Source organism: Ictalurus punctatus, chromosome 1 (assembly GCF_001660625.3).
Source record: "Ictalurus punctatus breed USDA103 chromosome 1, Coco_2.0, whole genome shotgun sequence".
Classification (NCBI taxonomy): Eukaryota; Metazoa; Chordata; class Actinopteri; order Siluriformes; family Ictaluridae; genus Ictalurus; species Ictalurus punctatus.
Genome location: NC_030416.2, coordinates 28,436,568 through 28,460,515, shown reverse-complemented (window position 1 = coordinate 28,460,515; position 23,948 = coordinate 28,436,568). Strand labels below are relative to the sequence as shown.

The window sequence follows — 23,948 nt, the reverse complement described above, 5'->3', positions numbered from 1 at the left end:
CACTTCACAGACCCAACACACCATCAGCTGCTAGCTAGCTCGTCATGTACTGCTTCCTCCCTTGACTCATCAGAAGAAGGCCCTTCCTCAACTGAGCACCAGGCGAGTTAAACGCAGGGAGAGGCCAGAAACTGACATCGAGCAGCAGAATATACAATTCTTAAAACAGATGGCTGCAAAAGTGGATGCTGACCCAACTCCAGATGCCTTTGCAACATTTGGGAACCAGGTTGCATTGGATCCGAGGCAAATTCAAGACCCTGCATACCTCATAAGACTGAAAAGGAACATAATGAACATGATCTGTGACACTCAGGACACACATCCTGCTCTTCAGCTGCACCACCCACACCATCCACATTTCAACCCCCCATGTCATCTCTGCCACCAGTACACTATAATACAATAATATATATTTTCCTGAGACAGTTGGAAGTTTTGCACCAAGCACAAACCATTTGTTCTCTGTGTACACAAAGAAAGAGCGAGAGGAGAGACTAGAGATATTTTCTGCTTTTTGGGTTCCATAATTCTGACCACACACACACATACTATGGACAATCACCCAACGCCGTGTTACGACCCGGATTAGGTACAATATACAACATACAATAAAATAAAGGGAAAAAAAAGGGTTGGCGAGACCAGGATTGCGTTTGCTTTGTTTTATTCTTACCTTGTTTTATTCACTTCATAAGCCGACCAGGCCAAAATAATAAACAAAAATACCCTCTAACTCTACACAAAGAACACTAACTAATCTACAAGAAAAGAAAAGAAAAATGCACTTTCTTCCCTCACTCCTTAGCTAACCCAAAACCAGGAGAAAAGAGGATCAACATAAATGGCGCCGACTTCCTACTAACCACTATTAACAGTGCACTATTTACAAAGGTGACTGTTGTGGTGTTAGCTAACAAAATATTATGTATATATATATACACAAGTGTACCACTCGATTCGTAACGGGGCAGAGCATAAACAAGTTCAAAGACAGGCATAAGGCCATACACAGGCAACATCAACACACGAAGCAATGGCAATGACCTGCCCCGGAATGGAGACTGACGAGGCGTAAGTACACTTCCGGAAACATGCAGCCAACCAATCCTATCGCACAAGGTCGGAGCAGGTGTGGACAAGATGTGATCATCCAGTAGCAAGCCGGAACGTGATGCATATAGTGGGCGTGGCCTAGCAAAGGGGCGGAGACAAAAATAAACCCATCCCACCACCGACATAGTCACACAAATGACATAGAGCAAACAGAAATACATTGGAGAACGTAACAGCCGCATGTCTTTGGACTGGGGGAAGAAACCCCCAAAGCACGGGGAGAACATGCAAACTCTGCACACACAGGGCAGATGTGGGATAAAATAAAAAACAACCCCGGAGGTGCGAGGCAAGCATGCTTCTAATCCACCCTTCCCCCCTCGTCCGAATATATTAATCATAATTTTTCGTTGTTCATTAATGATAAGGCTTCCTTGATTAAAAAAAAAAATGTTAAGACTTAACTAAAATATAATTTAAAAAACCCAACATAATACTTTATCCCACTTTATTTGGGAAATTAAAACAGGTTTTCATAGTATTCAGGTGAAGGAAAGTTCCAGAGGTTTGGACACATTTTCTATTTTCTGTTTTTTATAATTACATTTAGATAATAAGTACAGATCTGAGTGATGCATACCATGAAAAGAACTCAAACATACTATACATAAAGCACACAATGAGTCAAACTGTATTCATTCTAAACAGATGGATGGATTTATTAATTAATTAGGGGGCATAAACTTACAGTTTACAGTTAAAACAGGGGCGTCCTCTCCAAAGTCCAGCCTCAGGGCCACAAATGGCCTATGGACACATGTTAACTGACTAAATAAAGAATGAATAAACACTGTGCAACCAGATTCAAGATTTTTATTTGTCACATATACAGTTTTATACAGTATATATATATATATGAAATGAAAACCCGGCCTATTTCTCTTTAGACTGTGCATTAAATACTAAATTCAAAAGGTCAGAAATATAAGAATACATTTATAAAATATAAGACATTATAAGGAAGAAACATAATAATATTATTTAACAAGGTCTGCCATTCAGCCCTCTTAAGTGTAAGAGCATTATCAGTATTGTAGGGCAGTTGGGACAGTAGTTAGCTTCCAGATGTCAGATCAACAACTAAAAAACTTTTTGAGTCACAGTGCCAAACTACTGGCAGAATATTCTGATCCTTCTTTTTCAGCCTGAAGGACTGGCATTTATTTAATAGACAGATTGCACAGCCATATACTTAGGATTTAGGAATTTCTTTAAGAAAGGTTCGTTGTTTTTGTTCTTTTATCATAGCTTCAGTTTGTATACTTACTTTGGTTAGTGATTTAAACTGTTTAATTAGGTGGTAACAGATTTCGTTAACAGGGAATGATGATAGGTGAAGATTAAGTTGGTATGCGTGTACAAAATAAAACTGTCTATATGTATCTGTTTAAGCACTACTTTAATAGTGATATAAAGAGAGAGAGATACCCATTAACTAATTCATAGAACCCCTTTCTACCTTTTCAGGTTCGTTATACATGTTTCTTTTCAAGCACTGTGTTCAGACATTGCAAATCATTAGTCTGAAGGTTAAGGGTTTCTTAGATTTTTGCTTCTTCAGCATCAAAAAATACTAAACAAAGACTAAACTCAGAAACAATATAACTGTCTGGTTGTGATCAGAATAAAAGGCAACGTGAAAGGTGACTCAATTCCCAATGAGATTTCTCCATGTTCTATATGACCTTTCTACGGTATATGAAATTAAGTCCTAGTTTCCCGCCATCATTACAGCATGGGAGAGGAAATCTCGTTCATCAGATGTGTGATGTACATCTAGACAATCTGATAACAAACTACACAAAAATTTATGTCGAGAAAATTCAGCTTGATCTTTCTTCCCAAATAACATTGGACCAGATCCATAGTTTACATCATCTGCCCACAGGTATTTAATCTGTATTACAAGTACTGAACAAGTTAGAAAAACAGAACGTGTAGCTTTACTGTTCATTGGAACTTTATTGTTTATTTGGATCTGTCTTGATTCATTTTTATATTCAGGGTTTTTTTTTAAATTCATTTTATTTTATTTTTTTTATGAAGTACCTTCAACATAAGAGAGTCTGGTATCTAACATAACATATGAATGTAGGAACATAGATTTTCACCATGCGCTCCACCAGCACCCTAGTTGAAAAGAAAGTCAAACATGTTAAATCTTCAAAGGTCAGCCACTGCAGGAATAAGGAAAATAAAAGCACATCACCTATTTAGATGATATCTATGATTAAGCTCACATTCAATTAAGAAATGAAGCTCGTGTTAAGGCTATTTCTTCCACAGATGTCTTCAGAAAAAATTGATGACCAATTCCCTAGGCATTGTGCCTCCATTTAAAATAAACACTCACATGCAGATACAGAAAGTATGATATTGTGCACAGAGGCAAGATAGACAGGAATATTTGAAAGGAAATTTATCATATCTATTAACTTTCATATCTATTTAACATATCTATTTAAATACTTATTAAGATTTCTGTGCTAGTAAGTGTTCCTTACCAGCTCCTGACTATGGCTGTCACAGATAGTTGTGTGTTCATGTAATTTTGTGCAGATGCATGTTGTAGTATTGTGTTTATGTTGTCTATGAATCTGATTAAACTCTCATGGGATGCATTTGGGTGTGTTAATTAACCACTAATAAAGTGTTTTAGTTTACTGATTTTCATTCACTCAGCTCAAGCAGGTAATTCCTGTTGATATCTATATTACTACTTTCCACACCATGTCTTTATCTCCACCACCTTTCAAACAAAGTGATGCCCATGTATTGCCTAACCCTAACCTTACTGATTGTACCTCCCACAATTCTTGTGGACAGGCTGAACTTTACTCAAACCCCTATCTAGTAATAGTACAGTAACTAATAGTAAATCGGTGTGTGATTTCATGAAAAGAAAAGTAGGTTCTGTGTGCATGTTAAATTTATTTTTTTCCTGGATATAGGCTGGATAACTGCTTAAATACCTCCATGAAAATGTCTTCATCATTTGAGCTGTTTGTTTGCACGAATGGTGTGTTTGACTCAGTGTGTCTGAGGGAAGTTAATGCACGTAGCAGGATAAGTGGAAATAAATCTTCATACTGAAACACAGATAAAACAGAACACAACAGTGGAGGGATGCTTACTGTTTTTGTGGATGTACATGTGTGGTCCCTTGCTGAAACAGTTATTCAAATGCATTGTACAGTATATAATGCAATGTAAAGTTTTGTTTGTTTTTTTGTTAATTGGAGGGTGGAGTTAGATTTCATTAAACAATTTCAGCCATAGTTGGACAAAGAAGAACCTTCACAAATATCGGGAAAAATGTCATTGAGACATATGGAGTCGAAAGAGTCGGCTCTTATTGGTGAGCTGAGTAGAGTCTGATCTGATTCACAAAAACGAGTCGGAATTCCAGTCTCTATAGAGACGGAACGCATTTTTTTTGTGGCCAAAAAGTCCCCGAAACAAAACTGGAATAAAGTTGGTTTGACGTTGGACGTTCGATATTCGCAGAACTGCGGAAATTAAGGGACCGTATCTAAAGTTACATACGACATTGTTATACACGTTTCTAAGTTCAATAGCATTTGAAGGGAATGATGTACAGTCACCCAACCAACTGGAAAGTGTTCATCTAGGTATCAGGTATGCTGCACACCTTTTAGATTTTTGATATTTAACAAAATAAACTATTAAATCATATATAAATATTGCCATGGGACATCTATTTTTTGAAGGAAACCATTCGATCCAGTACGGGTCATTTTGACCCCCTTTATGCATTCGTGAAGGTTTTTTGGTTCATGCATTGTAAGGTTAAATATCAGAATTCTAAAAGGTGTGCATCATACCGGACACCTAGATGAACACTTTCCAGTTGGTTATATGACTGTAAGTCATTCCCTTCAGATGCTATTGAAGTTAGAATCGTGTTTAACAATGTCGTATGTAACTTTAGAAACGGTCCCTTAATTTCCGCACATTCGCGAATATCGAACATCCAACATCAAGCCAACTTTATTCCAGTTGATACAACACGCTTAGGAGTGTGAGGACGAGTGTGTTTGAGGTCACGGTTTGTGTTTAGTAAACGCTTCTCAGAATGAGGGAAATCGTTCACATGCAAGCTGGTCAGTGTGGGAATCAAATCGGTGCAAAAGTAAGTTTAGAACTTGAATATTATTATAATTCTTACCGTTTAGTTTTATTAGTTGGTTAACTTGCAGGGGAAAAAAGTGGTCGTTGGAAATGTCGGTTACTTAGCAACAAGAATATTAGCAGCAGTTGTTGATGAGTTAGCTAATTAAGCTACTTTTCTCATGTTTAACTGAACGTTAACTACGACGTGGCTGATTTATTTCAGGGTTAAAGTCGAAAATAGCTGCTTTTTTGGTTTGTTTGTTGTTTTTTATTTGAAATTGCTGCTGATGCCTTGACTGCGCTGCTCGAGCTAGTTTGCTAACGTTACGAACATGCTGTAGTAACCACTGACTATAATAACGGTCTGGTTTTGTAATTTGATGTTGTTGTAGTTTTGGGAGGTGATCAGTGATGAACACGGAATCGACCCGACCGGTACCTACTACGGTGACAGCGACCTGCAGCTGGAGCGGATTAACGTGTATTACAACGAAGCCACTGGTAAACCCGGCTATTCATAGCTTCACCTTTTGTCCAAATAAGCTTACGGTTTAATTACTCACCTTAAATGCTTAACTGGCCGTAGTGAAAGTGTGTCCTGTGGTGAAACAGGTGGAAAGTATGTTCCCCGGGCTGTACTGGTGGACTTGGAGCCAGGGACCATGGACTCTGTAAGATCTGGTCCTTTTGGACAAGTGTTCAGACCAGACAACTTCGTGTTTGGTGGGTGACATTTATATTTCATTTTAGTTTTAATGATTGAAATAAAATTTTTTTTTTTTTTTTTATCCTTGTTTGCTCATCTCCTTTGTCACATTGTGATTTATTTATTTATTTTTGTTTAGGTTTTTTCTCCTGCCTCTGAATTTTGGCTAAATGGTGGGATGATAAAAAAAAAATAAAATAAATACTGTTTGCAAAGACATGCCCAGTTTCTGTAAACCAGTCAAATTCTGATTGCTAATCCCCATACCCAAACCCAGAAGTGCAGTTTCACTCTGAAATAATTCCCTTACATATTGTCTTCAGATCCTTCACAATAATTCAATATTGTGCAAACAACTTACCTATTGCCTTTTTAGACAATCTGTTGTCACACATGTGCAGTCCTTGAATGCATAAGTTTTTGTTTTTAAGGGGTTATGGAGAGATCTGGGGGATATCCAGGGAATTTTTGAGCAAGTAAGATGTAGGACTTCCTAAATGATTAAATACATGAATGAGCAAAGTTTTACTTTTCAGAATCCTTCAAAATATTGTAAGACTGTCCATCTGTCTGGTTGAACCCCTGAATGTAAACTAGGTATTTCTTACATGGCCTTTAAAGTGCTACTGAAATAAAATGTTCTTCTAGTTGGGGGTGGGGGGAGATGGCTGGATACAGATGTAAAATATCTGTCCTAAAGTAATGTTTTGCCCAACATGAACGCATCTTTTTATTTATTACATCTTGTGTCTGGGCCACATTTTGTCATGCTCATAAGCAATGCTGAATGAGTGGATGAATGCAGTCAGAGGGTCCAGTTTACCCCAATATAATGCAGATTTAGAGAAATGAGGGAAAGAAATGCAAGGTCACATTGAATGAAGAATTGAATAGTATATTTTTCTCATTTTAGATATGTAGGTCACAACCAATGTATACAACATATATTTCTTAAGGTGTATCTAGAAAGTTCCAAAAATGCATTCAAAGATCTGGATATTTTCTTTTGGATAGTAATGCATGTATTAAGCACACATTTTTATATAGATCACTTTAATTGTTTAAAATGCCATGTTTGTGGTGTCTTTATGTTGTAATTTAGCCTTATTGTCCTGCTTTTCACAGGTCAGAGTGGGGCTGGAAACAACTGGGCCAAAGGCCATTATACTGAAGGTGCTGAGCTGGTGGACTCGGTGCTGGATGTTGTGCGTAAGGAGGCTGAGAGCTGTGACTGCCTACAGGGCTTCCAGCTCACTCACTCCTTGGGTGGGGGCACCGGGTCGGGCATGGGCACGCTGCTCATCAGCAAGATCCGTGAGGAGTATCCCGACCGCATCATGAACACGTTCAGTGTTGTGCCATCTCCTAAAGTCTCAGACACTGTGGTAGAGCCCTACAACGCCACTCTGTCTGTGCACCAACTGGTGGAGAATACTGATGAGACATACTGCATTGACAATGAAGCACTTTATGACATCTGTTTCCGCACTTTAAAGCTCACAACTCCCACTTATGGCGATCTCAACCATCTTGTTTCTGCCACCATGAGTGGTGTAACCACCTGCCTCCGTTTTCCTGGGCAGCTCAACGCTGACCTGCGAAAACTGGCTGTCAATATGGTGCCCTTCCCTCGTCTGCACTTTTTCATACCTGGTTTTGCCCCACTCACCAGCAGGGGGAGCCAGCAGTACCGTGCACTCACCGTGCCTGAACTAACACAACAGATGTTTGATGCCAAGAATATGATGGCGGCGTGTGATCCACGCCATGGCCGCTACCTGACTGTGGCTGCTATCTTCCGGGGCCGCATGTCTATGAAAGAGGTGGATGAGCAGATGCTCAATGTGCAAAACAAAAATAGCAGCTATTTTGTGGAATGGATCCCCAACAATGTCAAAACAGCCGTATGTGACATCCCACCAAGAGGGCTTAAGATGGCTGCCACCTTCATTGGCAACAGCACAGCCATCCAGGAGATGTTCAAGCGCATCTCGGAGCAGTTCACAGCCATGTTCAGGAGAAAGGCCTTCCTGCATTGGTACACAGGAGAAGGAATGGATGAGATGGAGTTCACTGAGGCAGAGAGCAACATGAATGACCTTGTGTCTGAGTACCAGCAGTACCAGGATGCCACAGCTGAAGAGGAGGGCGAGTTTGATGAAGAGGAAGAGGAATTGGCATAAAGATGTGTTAATCTTTCATATGTTCATATTTTCACAATTTCTCTGTCTTTCTGTTCCTTGAAATCGATTTAAAGTTCAGTTAATAACTCCACCTTTGTACTTTCAAACTTTCTAATAAATGTTTAACTTGGGCAGCATGGCTCATTCTTTGCTCATTTTTAACTAAATCATTCAGCAATTTGGAATCCAATGTCCTTTTAGTTCTCATGTAGTTGCACAGAATTATGAATATTATATTTACATTTTTTGCCTTGACTAAATTCTAACCCCAGATATGATTTTTACATAAAGCAAAAATAGTCCAATAAAATTTTGTTGTGAAATTGGGCTTTAAACCAAAATGAGATCAAGGGTGTTGATTTCTTGCACAGCTTAATTAAACAAACCTGGTCACACAGTGGGGGGTGGTTGGGGGGGGGGGGGGGGGATCTACGTGAATACAGAAAGAAGCTTCATCAGCTATACATACTCTTTATTTCCTGTAGTTTTATATAAATGTGAAGTCAGGTGCTGCCGTAGTGTGTAGAGAAATTAAGTTAAATTTTTATTTATTTAGTTTGACCTTGAAATTGTTAAATGAAAATGCTTACTTTATTATGAATAATGATTATCCTGACCCTGTGTAGGATAAACAATTTGGAAAATGGATGTATAATTATTGTAATGAGTCTACGTGTTAGACATAATACATAGCGATAATACAATGATAAACTTTTTTATTATTATTAATTCAAATAATAGAAATGTTTAAACACTGGTGGGGGGGGGGGGGGGGGGGGGGGTGGCAGGCTGGATGGAAGAACATACCACCATTAAATGTAGCCTACAAATTGTAAAAATAGGAGTAAAACACAAATCGATGAATTCCTTGTCAAAAATGTTCTGTAGCCTTTCAGGGCCACATGTCTTACAACAGATTGGCTATACCTAAACACACACACACACTACAGTACTAACTAGTATTTTAAAATGGCATGTAATCTATAGCATAATATTTCAGAATTGTTTAGGACGTTAGTAGGCACATTAGGTGTGTTTCTCCAGCAGATGGGGCTATTGTTTTAATCTTGTACTTCTACCTGAGCTTTTTTATAGGGTCTAAAATTTGAATCCGTTATTGATTTGATTTAATCACGTATGAAGACTAGCCAGGAAATATAAGCCAAGACACATTCTTTATTAATGTACATTTTAAGTGTGAAATATTTTAAGAACATAAAGAACAGTAATGTGTAACACATAGAGTCATCATAATATCCTTTAGTCATTAAGAGAAATTAAATCACTGTTGTCATAAATTGATCCGTGAATATATTTCAATTTCATACAGGGATTAGAGAAAAGTTCTCAATTTGTAATAACGTATTCTTCAGTGAAAAGTGTTAACCTTTTTTTTGTTCGTTTGTATTGTTTATGATAGCCGCTGCTGGTAGCAAGGATGACAAAAGGTACAGGGAACGAAAGCCTCAAAAATGAACAAGCATTTTCATTTAATGTATTTGAAAACAAGAACATTACTCTAAATTGTACTACCGTGATTTTACTTAAGAGGCCGGTTCAGCATTGTAGTAACTCTAGGGGGACCCCCAACAACATGGGGGACAAATGGGTCATTTATCTCAGACATGTAGAGATTGGGGGTCTAGCGGATCAACTGATATGGAATAAGAGTATCTGATCAAAATATGTTGGTGAAAATGTACAGTACTGTCCAAAAGTCTAGGCACCCTTTTTTTTTAGTGCAAACTTTGTTACAGATTTTTATTTTATGACTTCTACATTACTGAGTCAGTACACAAACATTTTAGATTTCAAAACATGAATTTAAATGAAATGTTAAGGAAAAGTGTTTGTATGTCAGTAAAGAAAGCAGCATATTATGTAGGAGGCACGTTTCAGACAACAACAAAAAAACACAATGAAGGCTGCTGGATTTTGCTGCAAAAATAAGCAAGTGCGACAGACAAAGTTTCCAGAAGAACTGTATCTGGTTCTGCAAGACGCTCAATAAAACTTAAAGCTCATTTCCTCATAAAACTGCACAAACTGTACCTGAGATTACTTTTTTTTAAGCAAAGGGTCGTCACACCAAATATTGAGTTTGTTTAATTTATTACTGTTTACTGCTCTTTATAGTATTTTTATTCATGTAGAAACATTTCATCTCATTATTTTTGAAGGCATCTTTGCTCTACAGCATTTCTTTGCATGTGCCTAAGACTTTTGCACAGTACTGTATGTTTTATTACCTGGCTGTCACTGTTCTAGTTTAAAAAAATAACTCTATCGTATAACAGGAAAGATGATTTTTGAATGGCTAGTATTCATTTAGAAGCAAGATGCTCCAATTCAGGCATAGAGCTCAGTAGCTGATGGTTAAGGGTCTTGTTCAAGGGATGAACAATGTTTCAAACATCCATGATATTTGCAATGTGAAACTTTACACTATCTAGTACAGAATCACGTCTGCTTAACCAACATTGCTTCATATACTATATACTATATAGTATGCTTAATATACTAAATTTAGTACTTTTCATTTACAGGCACTAAAACAATTGTGTGGAAAAACAGAGTATGCTAAAAATATAGTATTATATTCTTTTGTTATATGTACCATATTTCTGTCATATTTACTTCTTCTTCACTGTTCCTGTGGGTGGGGGGAGTGGGAAGTGGTTGGGAGGGATTTGAGGGCACCACCTCTGATCTTGCATACCCCTCACCAAATGTGCAGTTGCACCCCTGACTCCTGGTCTTAAAGGGAAATACTCCCAGATCATTACAAAAGGTAATGTGCAACACAAGGCATCGCACCAAACTGTCTCAATCATTCGATTACGCATCGTGTCATGTATGCTCGGACAGACAAATAAGACTGTAGCTCGACTACACAGTAGCTCGATTATAACTGCCAAATGTAAATGTAGTTAATGTAATTAACAAAGACAATGTGCAGTAATGTAATGTTGATTTCTGTCTCACTCACTCACTTTCTGTCTCACTCACTCAATTACTTTCTGTCTCACTCAATTTCTGTCTCACTCACTCACTTACTTTCTGTCTCACTCACTCACTTTCTCTCTAAATAAAATCCCCAAAGTATTTTGGCTACATAGAACAGCCATTTTCCCCTTTTGTTGGTATTGGATGGATGTGGACAAAGTGGACTTTAATTTCAATATAATTTAAGTAAGTCATATCAGATCAGTCTCTAACACAAATTATATAGACAGGTATACCTTGACCAAAAATAACCTTATTTCTATAGATTTTATACCCATTTTTACTCTAAAATATACATGACAAAAAATGTTTTGGTGGCTTGAAAAAATGAATAAATCTCTAGTGAAGTCCCTGATCGAATGTTATGAACATTCAGATTTAAGATCATTTCAGATTTCTGAGATAACTAGGGTGCTCATGGTCTATTAGAGAAGTTATTCTCAGATTTGACAAGACACTATTTGAAGAATATTCCCCCCTTTCTGACAAAGTCTCAGCAATCAGGTCAAATCTTCGTTCTTTAACTAACTCAGCCATTTACAACGTAATCTCTGTGAGTTCTGACTCTGTGACGTTAATTCTTCTCAGTTAATGCCTAAGATTTTAACATTCTGGAGCTAATTCATATACAATCTTTAAATTCTAAATAAAGGACAATAATCAAGACAAAGACCACTTCATAATATGTACAATATTGGTTGCAGTGTTTTATTGTATTGTATTGTATTGTATTTATTCTTTCTCTTCTTGTTCTTCTTATTCTTATTGTTGTTGTTAAATAACATCTTCAGGGTTTCCTGAAATAGAAATGTAGAGTGGTTTTAGTCTGTGTGTGTGTGTGTGTGTGTGTGTGTGTGTGTGTGTGTGTGTGTGTGTGTGTGTGTGTGTGTCTGACTGCTTTGATAATGGAACTTTTTATCCCTGTGTAAACTGTGTTGTGGCGATAAATATAAATATGAAATATTGTTGTGTGTCACATAACCGATTATCAGCACATGTCCAGTTTTCATTAAAAATCTTCACCGGCTTGCATCCAGCGTCCCTCGCCATCAGGAGTGCATCCATTTCATTCACCTGCACACAAACACACACATACACATTTTAATATCAACAGTTGTAAGAATCAGATACGAAACACTTGGTATATTGAAAAAATGTATGTGTGTGTTTGTGTGTGTGTGCTCACCTTGGTACGCAGGAGCTCAGGGTATGCAGTCATGTCTATGATCTCAAAATTGTTCGCATCCTCCAAAAGCATCCAGGTGATTTTGTTAGCCTGAGTCGGGTGGATTTCCTCGACCAGAGGTAACAGGTGATCATCTGTAGAAAGAGAGAGATTCAGAGTGTGAGGTGGGTTAGGGAGGAAGAGTGAATGGTGCCAGCCATCCAAATCATGTAAAATGAACGGGGCTCAGAGGCCAGACTCTTTCTATACATTGTTATTGCTTAACAAAAGCAAGAGGAGTCAAAAGCCGGAGCTTGTAGAAGTTTTAGTTCTATGCAAGGAAACACGTTCCAAACCGTAATGGGGAAGTAAAATAAAGTGTATTAAATCACTGAGTTGCAGAGCAGGAGTGTATATGAGCCATATTTACGTGTGTGTTTGTGTCTGTATATGAGTGTGAGACTCACGCGCCATCTGGATCTGGTCGTCTAAACGAGATGACTCCAACATGTAGATAGTCAGACGCTTCCCAGCTGGTGGATATGTGGATACATCCTGCAAACTTATTATTATTATTATTATTACTCAAAATTATAATTACACAATTAGAGCTTTGTTCTTACCGTTGTGTCCTTGTACTGCTGCACTTCACTGATGGATGTGGAAGGCAGTTCAGCTGCATCTGGAGCTTGAGGTGGAGCTGGAACCTCATCTGCAACTGAATTTAGACCCGAGACACTATCTACAGGTGGCACTGTCTCTACAAAGGGGACACTTTCCAGAGACGGAAGCGTGTCTGCACTTGGAAGAGTGTCTACAGCTGGGACACTATCTACAGATTGAACTGTTCCTATAGCTGGCACTGTGTCTGTCACTGGAACAGTACCATCAGGTGTTGGTGTAATGATGGTTGTACTCTCTTCATTCAAACATGGTGCCTGACTAGTGCTGTGGAAAGAGTAAGGGAAAAGTTTACACCCCCAGGTCTTAATGTATCTTAATGGAAAGAGGTCAAATATGCAGAACATGCTGGAAAACCAAAGAAAGTGCAGGACCTCGAGGATTTTTCTGAAGAACAGTGGGCAGTTTAACTGCTCAAGACAAACATGGGACTCATGAACAACTATCACAGAACTAAAAAACAGTTGTGGATCATCCAGGTAACGACAACAAGGTAGTCACTTACAAAGTTCATTTAATTTTTCCACAGCACTGTGAATATTTAATGGGATGTGTTCAATAAAGACATGAAAGATTATAATTGCTTGAGTGTTGTTAGCTGAAGTACATTGTATTTGTCTATACTTGTGACTTTGATGAAGATCAGATGACATTTTATGACAAATTAATGCAGGAAACCAACTAATTCCAAAGGGTTGACATACTTTTTATTACGAATGTAAAGTTTGTACAGTACAGAATATATTATGGAGAGTCCTAAAAACCACAATACCAATATGTGTGTTAGGGCCTGGTAATATTTCTTAAATATTATATTTGGTACTTTTCATTTACAGGCACTAATACAATTGTGTGGAAAAACAGAGTATGCTAAAAATATAGGATTATATACTTTTTTTTTTTACATGTAACATATTTCTGTTATATTTGCTTCACCCGGTGTGGGTGTGTCTACAGCTGGGACACTATGTACAGATTGAACTGTTCCTACAGCTGGCACGGTGTCTGTCACTGGAACAGTACCATCAGGTGTTGGTGTAATGATGGTTGGTACACTCTTCATTCAAACATGGTGCCTGGAGTAGTTGATGTGATGGTGCCACCAGTCTGTTGATGCACCAGTACGGGTTGAACCACGTCGGGTATATTCTGGACATCTGCACACAGAAAAAAGCACCAAACAAAGACATATAGTTACAGGCTTCATCCTAAACCATATCCTGCTATGCTAGTACTATTCAGCCACTATGCAGCCGTGGAGAGATTGGAACACACACTGTATAACAAATGTGATACTGATATACAATCAGACAGCTGTGACTCACATTGTGTCTGGATGGTCTGGGCAGCCCAGAGCAGATCCGGGCGGAGCTCAACCGTCTGGCTGGGGGTGTAAGAGACAGCCAGGTTCTGAGCCTGTAAGACAGATACACACAGCCATTAACACACTTTATTTCATCTTTTTTCTCTCAGATCATCATCACAGCTAGCAGATAGCCATATCCAGTTAGCAGTAGCCTTTTGATGTAACTTGGCATAGTTAGAAGGGGTTCTCATTCTTTTGCAGGCAGTGACCCCTTTAACTGCAATATCTAAATGCAATACTGAATCATTTTAATGTGTACACCACGGGTTGGTAGATGTTCTATATGTTATTAACCTGTATGCTCGCCATCCTCTGCCTGTTCTGATTGGCAGGGTAAGCCTGACGTTCCTCTTTCCGCTGGGCCACATCCACATACAACGGCTTACAGCCCCAGTGGCCCGTCTGAGCCTTGCGCTCCTCACGGGATTTAAAGCGTTCAATGAAGCTGTAACACAACAGAGGCACTGCTCTAAGTCTTTATGCCTACGCCACCAAAATTACAAGCTGATGTTGGCTGAAATACCCTCATGTGACCAAACAGAACCTTTATATCAACAATATAAGGATTTCAATAAAAATCAAATGGAATTAGTTCAACACAAAAGAGCGAAAGAGAACCCTGACATTAGAACCCAGGCTGCTAAAACGTAGTAATTTACACATGGCTTACACTTTACGGCCGTTCAACACTTTGGCGTTGAGCCGGTTCATGGCAAAATCCGCTGCCTCTGCAGACTCAAAATGGACGTAGCCGTACCCTTCCGACCCCTTCTCATCACCTACAACCTTCAGGAGAGACACATCATGTCAACACACAATTTATATTAAACAGAACTAATACAGGACTTTAGTATAAAATGCATGCTAATCACGCTATACAGATGCTATTCAGATCCAAACAGTTCAAAGCCCGAACCTTGCAAGACAGGACCTTCCCAAAGGCCGAGAAGGTGTGAAAAAGGGCCAAGGTGTCAATCGACTTGTCCAGGTTCTTGATGAACAGGTTTCCAACGGTGGAGTTCCTCAGGGATTTATCCCTCTGAGACCACTGGACGCGCATAGGCCGTCCCATAAGGAGCTCAAAATGAAACATTTCCATTGCTCGCTCAGCTGAGGGAAAAAAATTAATTGCAGCTCATTCATTTCAATTAAAAAGGCTAGATAAGCGCATATTCAGAATAATTGGCACCTTTGGTGAAGATGGGTAAGAAAGGTTATGAAAAATGCTTTGGTTGATTAACTTAATCACACTTTTAACTGAAGTATTTATTTTAATAACTTGTAAAAATTTATAACATTTTCAACAAAACCTCATGTCATTATAAGGCACATAACTTAAAACAGTAAACAGTAAAATAATGTTGAATCAGACATGTAGACTTTAGTAGGCTATAAACTGGTATAAAATGCAGAAGCAGTGTATAGAACAGCGTTCTTCAGTGTTCTGTGTGGTTTGTGTATTACCGTCAGCCCGCTGCTCAAAGTTGACAAAAGCGTAGCCGAGTGAGGAGCGGGTCCTCCAGTCCCTGCAGAGCCGGATGGAGTGAATGCGGCCTGCAGGGCTGAACGTCCACGCAAGCAAGGCTTCCGTCACCTCGGGGTGCAGATCACCCACATACAGTGAGGCCATCATTTCCTGGTTCATTCTACCTAAAAATTAAATAATCAATCAATCAAACTCTCAGTGATGGAGGAAATCAATAACCTACAGTTTTAAACACAAACATTAAGTATAGTACACAAAAAATACTTTTCTCCTCGGAAATTGAAAAATCTTAAAACATAAAGGACTAAAGGTTCTTACAGCTCTCAGTACAATAATAAAATTACAGAAAAACAAATAAAAACGGTCTGAAAAGTGTTCAGAATACCAGTTAATATTCAACTATAAGAAAAAAGATTAATTGATAAATTATTACAAGGCTACTTACTACAGATGATAATGACCAGGAGTACAAGAGAAATACTGATCGCTGCTAAGTGCTGCTAAGTGCTGCTAGTTGCTGTGTTGAAGGTCTGAATAGATTTCTCTTGTGCAGGAACAGCATTTGAGTTGGACTGTGATGCAATTCCGCTCACTGTTCCGAATTCTGAATTCTGAATTCTGCATTCTGAATTCTGTAACCATAGTGCTGGTGAACCTGATCAACTGAGTCTCAAGGAACATAGTAAATTAAGTTCAAACTCACTCCAAAACATTCATTTAAATTCAAAATAGCTTTCAATTTTATTATAGAAAAGCTGCATTGAATCCTGTCGGTACACAAAACAGGCCAAGCTGCAATTAATCCCAATTTAAATGCTTTCAGTGATTTGTACATTCTGGGCATATAAAGTGCTTAGACAGATATAATAATAATAATAATAATAATAATAACAACAACAACAACAACAACAACAACAACAACAACAACAATAATAATAATAATAATAATAATAATAATAATAATAATAATAATAATAGTATGAATGGGTGTGTGAGTGTGTATGTGATTGTGCCCTGTGATGGAATGGCACCCTGTCCAGGGTGTACCCCGCCTTGTGCCCGATGCTCCCTGGGATAGGCTCCAGGTTCCCCGTGACCCTGAAAAAGAGTAAGCGGTAGAAGATGGATGGATGGATGGATGGATAATAATAATAATAATAATAATAATAATAATAATAATAATAATAATAATTAGGGATGCACCGAATGTTCGGCAACCGAACCGAACATTCATCTCTGCTGTCTGTCTGATGTTTGGTACTTAATACTGGTACTTAAAACATTCACTACCCTTCAAAATTGGCCTGTATTACTGAGCTGTAATTATTGCAACATAAACCTTTAAATTAGACAGTTATGAACTGTAAAAAATACAGTAAACAACGTGCAATACTGTACACCTTAAAACGTTGATACTGTAGTTTTTTACGATAAAGTTCTGGCAACCACAGCTGCTGTTTTTTTTTACTGTAAATTTCACTTTTTTTACAGTGTATATATGTATAAATGTATAAATGTATATATATATATATATATATATATATATATATATATATATATATATATATATATAATATTATGGATGCACCGAATGTTTGGCAACCGAAATTATTCGGCCAAAAATAACGAAAAAAAGCATTTTGGGTGTTCGGCCGAATAAGTGTTTAATGACGCGCCAAATAGCCTAGCAACCAGAGTGAGACCAGCAAATTTCACGACCTCCACTTCCGGCAGCGCGTTCGGAGCTATGAGGGGGGGCGCGCACACACGTGCTACGTGCACGAGCGCATGCTCTTTGGATGTTGACAACCGTGACATTGTTTACAGTAGACACGTGCGTTTGATTTGTTTCTGTTCCAGAGTATTCTGTCACATCGCGAGACGTAAGGGAGTACAGTACGGAAGCAGGTAAAGACGTATTTATTTATATTTCAAACCTGGCAATGCTAAGACGACTAAATCTTACTTACAAACTATCCGTATAACGTTTATCTTACATTATGTACCCCAGACTGTTTCAGAGGTGAGATCCGAAAAGCAACTGCCAGAGTTAAATTGTGAGACTTGGAAACACTACGGCGTGCCGCACGCGAAGAGTATTAACCAATCAAACTCTTTGCCCATTGGCGCGAAAGCGCACGCTGCATTTTGATTGGATGATGCTCAAGCATCATCTTTTAAATACTTGCGGAATTTGACTTCTCGTCTTGAAATATATCCCTGAGTACAGAGACAAAAAGCTTGACTTTCAATATATTTTGTTTCAAACAAATGTTTTCCACATTAAAAAAGTGAGCTGCTTATAATCAGTGTAGGAAAGCTGTTTTTCAATGTAAGTTATTCTTAATCAACAACATTTGTTGCATAATGTTGATTACTACAAAATATTAGTTCATCTCCTCCCTCCTTTTATTTAAAAAAAAAATCACTATCAAGATTACAATGGAAGTGAAAGTGAACAAGTTTTTGAGGGTTTAATGACAGAAAAGAAAAACTTATAATTTTATAAAAGTATTTACTTTAATCTTTTTGTTAAAACGTGTATTATTTAAGCTGTAAATTTGTTTAAATTGATTTTAAGATTGTTTATTATTGTTACCCTTATTGATTTTAAGGGTTTGTTGTCATTGTGTCTTCATGGCAACAAAGTTGTAAAATTGAATATAACTACCCAGAAAAGATCAGTAACTGATTTTATGGCACAAAAAGCATGCTAATATACATTTGTTTATGTCCCGTGGCTCTAGAAACAGGAGTATTTTATCATTTACAGATGCACTTCCATTGTAGGTGACTCAGTGATCTGCTCTTTTAAAGTGTTAAAATAATGTTTGAGTCAAATAATTTTTTGTGGTAATCAACATTATACAACAAATGCTGTTGATTGTGCTAAACGTGTATTGAACCAAGTATATTCCTTTAAATGCACACTGCACAAGAAACCAAATAAGAATGTGTAATAATAAGAAAATAATATAGCTGCAAGCAGCAATGACACGCCCAAGCACTACGGTTCCATCACCACCCTGTGGGTGTGTGAAATCAATGCATAGTGAAGCGAGTGCTATAGAGTACAATACACAAATATACAAAGAAAAGAGTATTAAAATTTGATGCATTACTACAGCAACACTATTTAAGATATCAAGAATCATTTTGCAATTTGACATCAGCCATGTCTCGACATTAATCTGACCAAGTTTGTAGCGATTCGGGTAAATATGAGAAGACTCTTTGAAAGCCTTTTGTAAGTGGCAGACTTCCTGCTGCCAGGTGGTGGCGCTATGATCGTGACTCACAATAGTCACATCCATGTGATCAGCACCCAGCTCAAGATATACAGTATCTCACAAAAGTGAGTACACCCCTCACATTTTTGTAAATATTTGATTATATCTTTTCATGTGACAACACTGAAGAAAGGACACTTTGCTACAATGTAAAGTAGTGAGTGTACAGCTTGTGTAACATTGTATATTTGCAGTTCCCTCAAAATAACTCAACACACAGCCATTAATGTCTAAACCACTGACAACAAAAGTGAGTACACCCCTAAGTGAAAATGTCCAAATTGGGCCCAATTAGCCATTTTCCCTCCCCTGTGCCATGTGATTTGTTAGTGTTACAAGGTCTCAGGTGTGAATGGGGAGCAGGTGTGTTAAATTTGGTGTCATCGCTCTCACACGCCCTCATACTGGTTACTGGAAGTTCAACATGGAACCTCATGGCAAAGAACTCTCTGAGGATCTGAAAAAAAGAATTGTTGCTCTACATAAAGATGGCTTTGGCTATAAGAAGATTGCCAAGTCCCTGACACTGAGCTGCAGCATGGTGGCCAAGACTCAGAACAGGCCTTCCACTCAGAACAGGCCTCACCATGGTCGACCAAAGAAGTTGAGTGCACGTGCTCAGTGTCATATCCAGAGGTTGTCTTTGGGAAATAGACATATGAGTGCTGCCAGCATTGCTGCAGAGGTTGAAGGGGTGGGGGGTCAGCCTGTCAGTGCTCAGACCATATGCCGCACACTGCATCAAATTGGTCTGCATGGCTGTCGTCCCTGAAGGAAGCCTCTTCTAAAGATGATGCACAAGAAAGCCCGCAAGCAGTTTGCTGAAGACAAGCAGACTAAGGACATGGATTACAGGAGCCATGTCCTGTGGTTTGATGAGACCAAGATAAACTTATTTGGTTCAGATGGTGTCAAGCGTGTGTGTACTGTGACATATTGAAGCAGAGCATGATCAGTATGCAGTGTTCCAGCATGGTAACGACTCCAAACACACCTCCAAGACGAACACTGCCTTGCTAAAGAAGCTGAGGGTGAAGGTGATGGACCAGCCAAGCATTTCTTCAGACCTAAACCCTATTGAGCATGTGTGGGGCATCCTCAAAAGGAAGGTGGAGGATCACAAGGTCTCCAACATCCACTAGCTCCGTAATGTCGTCATGGAGGAGTGGAAGAGGACTCCAGTGGCAACCTGTGAAGCTCTGGTGAACTCCATGCCCAAGAGGGTTAAGGCAGTGCTGGAAAATAATGGTGGCCACACAAAATATTGACACTTTGGGCCCAATTTGGACATTTTCACTTAGGGGTGTACTCACTTTTGTTGCCAGTGGTTTAGACATTAATGGCTATGTGTTGAGTTATTTTGAGGGAACAGCAAATTTACAATGTTACACAAGCTGTACACTCACTACTTTACATTGTAGCAAAGTGTCATTTCTTCAGTGTTGTCACATTAAAAGATATAATCAAATATGTACTCACTTTTGTGAGATACTGTATTTTGTAGTAATCAACATTATGCAACAAATGCTGTTGATTAAGAATAACTCGCATTGAAAAACAGCTTTCCTACACTGATTATAAGCAGCTCACGTTTTTTAATGTCGAAAACATGTTTGTTTGAAACAAAATATATTGAAAGTCAAGCTTTTTGTCTCTGTACTCAGGGATATATTTCAAGACGAGAAAACAAATTCCGCAAGTATTTAAAAGATGACACTTGCGCATCATCTAATCAAAATGCAGCATGTTCTTTCGCTCCAATGGGCAAAGAGTTTGATTGGTTAATACTCTCAAGACTCTTTTTTTTTTTTACCGTAGACATAAAAAGACAGATAAACATGTTGCTACCAAAGATGTAATAAAAGATGAAGTTCATTTTCTGCTGAGAAAATGTGTAGCAGAGTTAATTCCTGAGTACAGTCTGCATGAATTGAAAAGAAAAAAAGAGGAAAAAAACCCAGACCAAAGTAATGCAATGTGTGAGCATCAATGACCCGGCAGATTTCTATCCCTTATCATCATATATGATGAATGAGAAACTAGTAATTCCATTGAAGCACTGTGTGTTATCACACTGAAGGTGATTGTGGCTCTATTTTTTTTCCACACTTGGTTTATTCATGTTAATTATTCTTATTTGGTTGTTTTTCATAAATGGGTGAATCAGAGCTTAGCATTCCAAACATTAGCATCACCCTTGCTGCTGGATGACCTGACCTCCCAGTCACAACTAAAACAATCTCTTGAAGACCCCTTGAAATCGCTTGGAGTGGAGACCCCAGAAGATGTAACATTTCTTGAGGAATCGGATCTGGTTGCTGTACTGAGGCCATTCAAGTCAGAAAATTTATTTCGGCTTTGAAGGAGAGCAATAAGTCCATGTATTTGTTTCAAGTACAAAGACCTTTATGGTTGGACAAACCAAATATCAAATATGTTGTTACATTTAATTCTAAAATTTTATTTATCATTTTATGTTTTTGTTTAACAGTGGGGTAAAATTGGTCACAACAATTAAAGAAATTGTTGAGTACCTGAAAATAAAAGTTACTTACTCATCCTCTTGTTATTCCAAACAAATATCTGATTTGGAATGACCTGAGGGTAAGTAAATGGTGACAGAATATAAATTTTGGGTGAACTATACCTGTTCTAACTAAGTACATATCACTGACACTTTTTCTTTTCTTTTTTTAATTTTTTTTTTTACAGCGCAAAGTTCAGCACCCTTGAAGCAACCAGTCTATTCATCTCAAGCATCTTCCTTGTCCCAGAGTTCTTTTTGCTCATCCTCCAACACCTGCTCCCCTCCTACTGTGAACTGGGTAGACAGTTTCGAAATTCCATGGAAAATGTTTCCGGAGGAATTAATGCAGGCCCTTGAGAGACAGAAAAGGCCAAGTCCTCGTTTGCGCAGGGAAATGGTAAGGACTGCTGTTAAGGCAATGATGAAAGTTAGTGCTTGTCAAAATAAGAAGAATTTAACAGAAGTTGCCAAAAGGATGGTTGCAAAGTATCCAAAGTCTTTGCAAGATGTGATTGCAGAGTCAGTGATTGGTCCTGGATACTACTCCTTGATCAAGCAATTTCAAGCCAGAGTGGAAAATGCGAGACGGTTCAACACACCGAAAATACGAAAGCGTTTTCACAATTCAGGTGAATGTGACACTGTGGAACTGCCACCTGAAAGAAGAGCTGCAGTTCAAGATACATATGGATGCATTAACTGGGAAGTTAAATTTATGCCTCTCAGTGAAACTGCTTAAAGTCAGCAGTTGAAGGAAGAGCAGATGAAGAGTCTCTCACAAAAAACTGACTCGAATCAAGAAGAGGTGAAAGTTCTCATGAAGTCTACATACTACAGTCAATGAAAGGATATCAACAAAGAGCAGACATTAAAGCCCTCATTGAAGAATGGCCTTATTTGTTTTAGGAGAGTGGCATGGAAGTCCACTTTAAAGAGCTCACAGGTATACCACTTAAAAAGACCTTCCTGAGTAGCGTTGATAGAAAAGGGAAAAGGCTGCTGGACGGACATCATAAGGAAAGTTTGCACAATCAAGAACAAGCGTGTCTTACAGGTTGCTAAAAAACTACAAGTTATGAGAGGACAGGGGAACGGATGCTCAGAAGATGTGAAAGACACAATTCTTCTCCTCCTCTCCTATTTTTATGAGAAAGAGGAGCTCCTCTTTCATTATGTGGAATGCCTCACTAAGGATGTAGAGTTGGAAGACCTTCCTGTGACCCCATGCTTTGTTGTGTGTGTGTGTGTGTGTGGTAAGTACAATTTTTATGATGGCACTCCCAATCTTATACTAGTAGTATTATTACAATGCAGATCTGTTTTGGTTGATCATGATGAGCTAATTATATCAATATACCTGTGTAGCTCTGGAAGAAAAATTTAAGAGACTGCTGCAAAATGATCAGTTTCTCTTGTTTTATTCTATAAACCACTGACAATATTGTTATTTAGAATCTGGGAGAAATGTTGTAATTTGGAGCATTTATTTATTGAAAATGACAACTGGCCAAAAAAGTTAAATATGCTCTGTTTTCAGAATTATAATGCAAAGAAAATGAGTTCATATTCATTTTTAAACAACACAATTCTGTTCTAAGTTACAGAACAGCTTCAACTCTGGAATGCTGGTGGGTTTCCTCACATGAACTGCTTGCTTCAGGTCCTTCCACAACATTTCTCTTGGATTAAGGTCAGAACTTTGACTTGGCTATTCCAAAACATTAACTTTTTTGTTCTTTAACCATTGTTTGGTCAAACAACTTGTGTGCGTAGGGTCATTGTCTTGCTGCATGACCAAATTTTTCTTGAGCTTCGGTTCACAGACAGATGTCCTGATATTTTCCTTTAGAATTTGTTGGTATAATTCAGAATGCATTGCTCCATCAATGACGGCAAGTTGTCCTGCACCAGATGCAGCAAAACAGGCCCAAACCATGATACTACCACCACCATGTTTGACAAACTGCAGAAGGGCAGCAATGTTATTTTTGTAGAGCAGTGGCTTTTTCTTTGTAACACTGCCACGCATATTATTGCTGTTCAGTGTTCTCCTGTTGATGGATTCATGAACATGAACTTTATCCAATGAGAGAGAGACCTTTAGTTTCTTAGAATTTACCCTGGGTTCCTTTGTGACCTTGGGAACTGTTACATGTCTTGCTCTTGGAGTGATCTTTGTTGGTGGCCCACTCCTGGGGAGGGGAATAATGGTCATAAATTTCCTCCATCTACACAATCCATCTGACTGTGGATTGGTGGAGTCCAAACTGTTTAGAGATGGGTTTTGT

At 38.4% G+C, this 23,948-nt stretch overlaps 3 protein-coding genes and 1 long non-coding RNA gene across 5 annotated transcripts in view; 2 read left to right on the top strand and 2 right to left on the bottom strand.

Annotated features, from left to right (window-relative positions):
* The first annotated feature begins 4,681 nt into the window (after nt 1–4,681).
* On the top strand, nt 4,682–8,273 carry LOC108278890 (tubulin beta chain). Of its 2 annotated transcripts, none has more exons than XM_053683630.1 (4): nt 4,682–4,755; nt 5,643–5,751; nt 5,863–5,973; nt 7,082–8,273. In XM_053683630.1, the coding sequence occupies exons 3-4, from the start codon at nt 5,913–5,915 to the stop codon at nt 8,137–8,139; spliced, it is 1,119 nt and encodes a 372-aa protein (XP_053539605.1). In that variant the 5' UTR covers nt 4,682–4,755; nt 5,643–5,751; nt 5,863–5,912; the 3' UTR covers nt 8,140–8,273. The 2 variants fall into 2 exon arrangements, with proteins under 2 accessions (XP_053539605.1, XP_017348113.1); XM_017492624.3 differs by lacking the exon at nt 4,682–4,755 and adding an exon at nt 5,006–5,269.
* Nucleotides 8,274–11,969: 3,696 nt separating this feature from the next.
* On the bottom strand, nt 11,970–13,462 carry LOC124628746 (polyadenylate-binding protein 1-like). The gene is made up of 4 exons (XM_047158974.2): nt 12,934–13,462; nt 12,778–12,865; nt 12,332–12,465; nt 11,970–12,219 (listed from the first exon to the last, which is right to left on the bottom strand). The coding sequence occupies exons 1-4, from the start codon at nt 13,336–13,338 to the stop codon at nt 12,061–12,063; spliced, it is 786 nt and encodes a 261-aa protein (XP_047014930.1). The 5' UTR covers nt 13,339–13,462; the 3' UTR covers nt 11,970–12,060.
* A 214-nt stretch (nt 13,463–13,676) lies between these two features.
* On the bottom strand, nt 13,677–16,667 carry LOC108263194 (polyadenylate-binding protein 1-like 2). Its single transcript, XM_017463756.3, has 7 exons — nt 16,289–16,667; nt 15,822–16,007; nt 15,274–15,467; nt 15,028–15,143; nt 14,652–14,802; nt 14,317–14,407; nt 13,677–14,148 (listed from the first exon to the last, which is right to left on the bottom strand). Exons 2-7 carry the CDS (start codon nt 16,000–16,002, stop codon nt 14,051–14,053), a joined length of 831 nt encoding a protein of 276 aa, XP_017319245.1. The 5' UTR covers nt 16,003–16,007; nt 16,289–16,667; the 3' UTR covers nt 13,677–14,050.
* A 933-nt stretch (nt 16,668–17,600) lies between these two features.
* Nucleotides 17,601–23,948, top strand: part of LOC128634019 (uncharacterized) — an 8,707-nt gene continuing 2,359 nt past the window's right edge. Inside the window, exons 1-3 of the long non-coding RNA XR_008397211.1 lie at nt 17,601–17,751; nt 21,846–22,913; nt 23,259–23,350. This is a non-coding gene — a long non-coding RNA (uncharacterized LOC128634019). The remainder of the gene's footprint in view (nt 17,752–21,845; nt 22,914–23,258; nt 23,351–23,948) is intronic.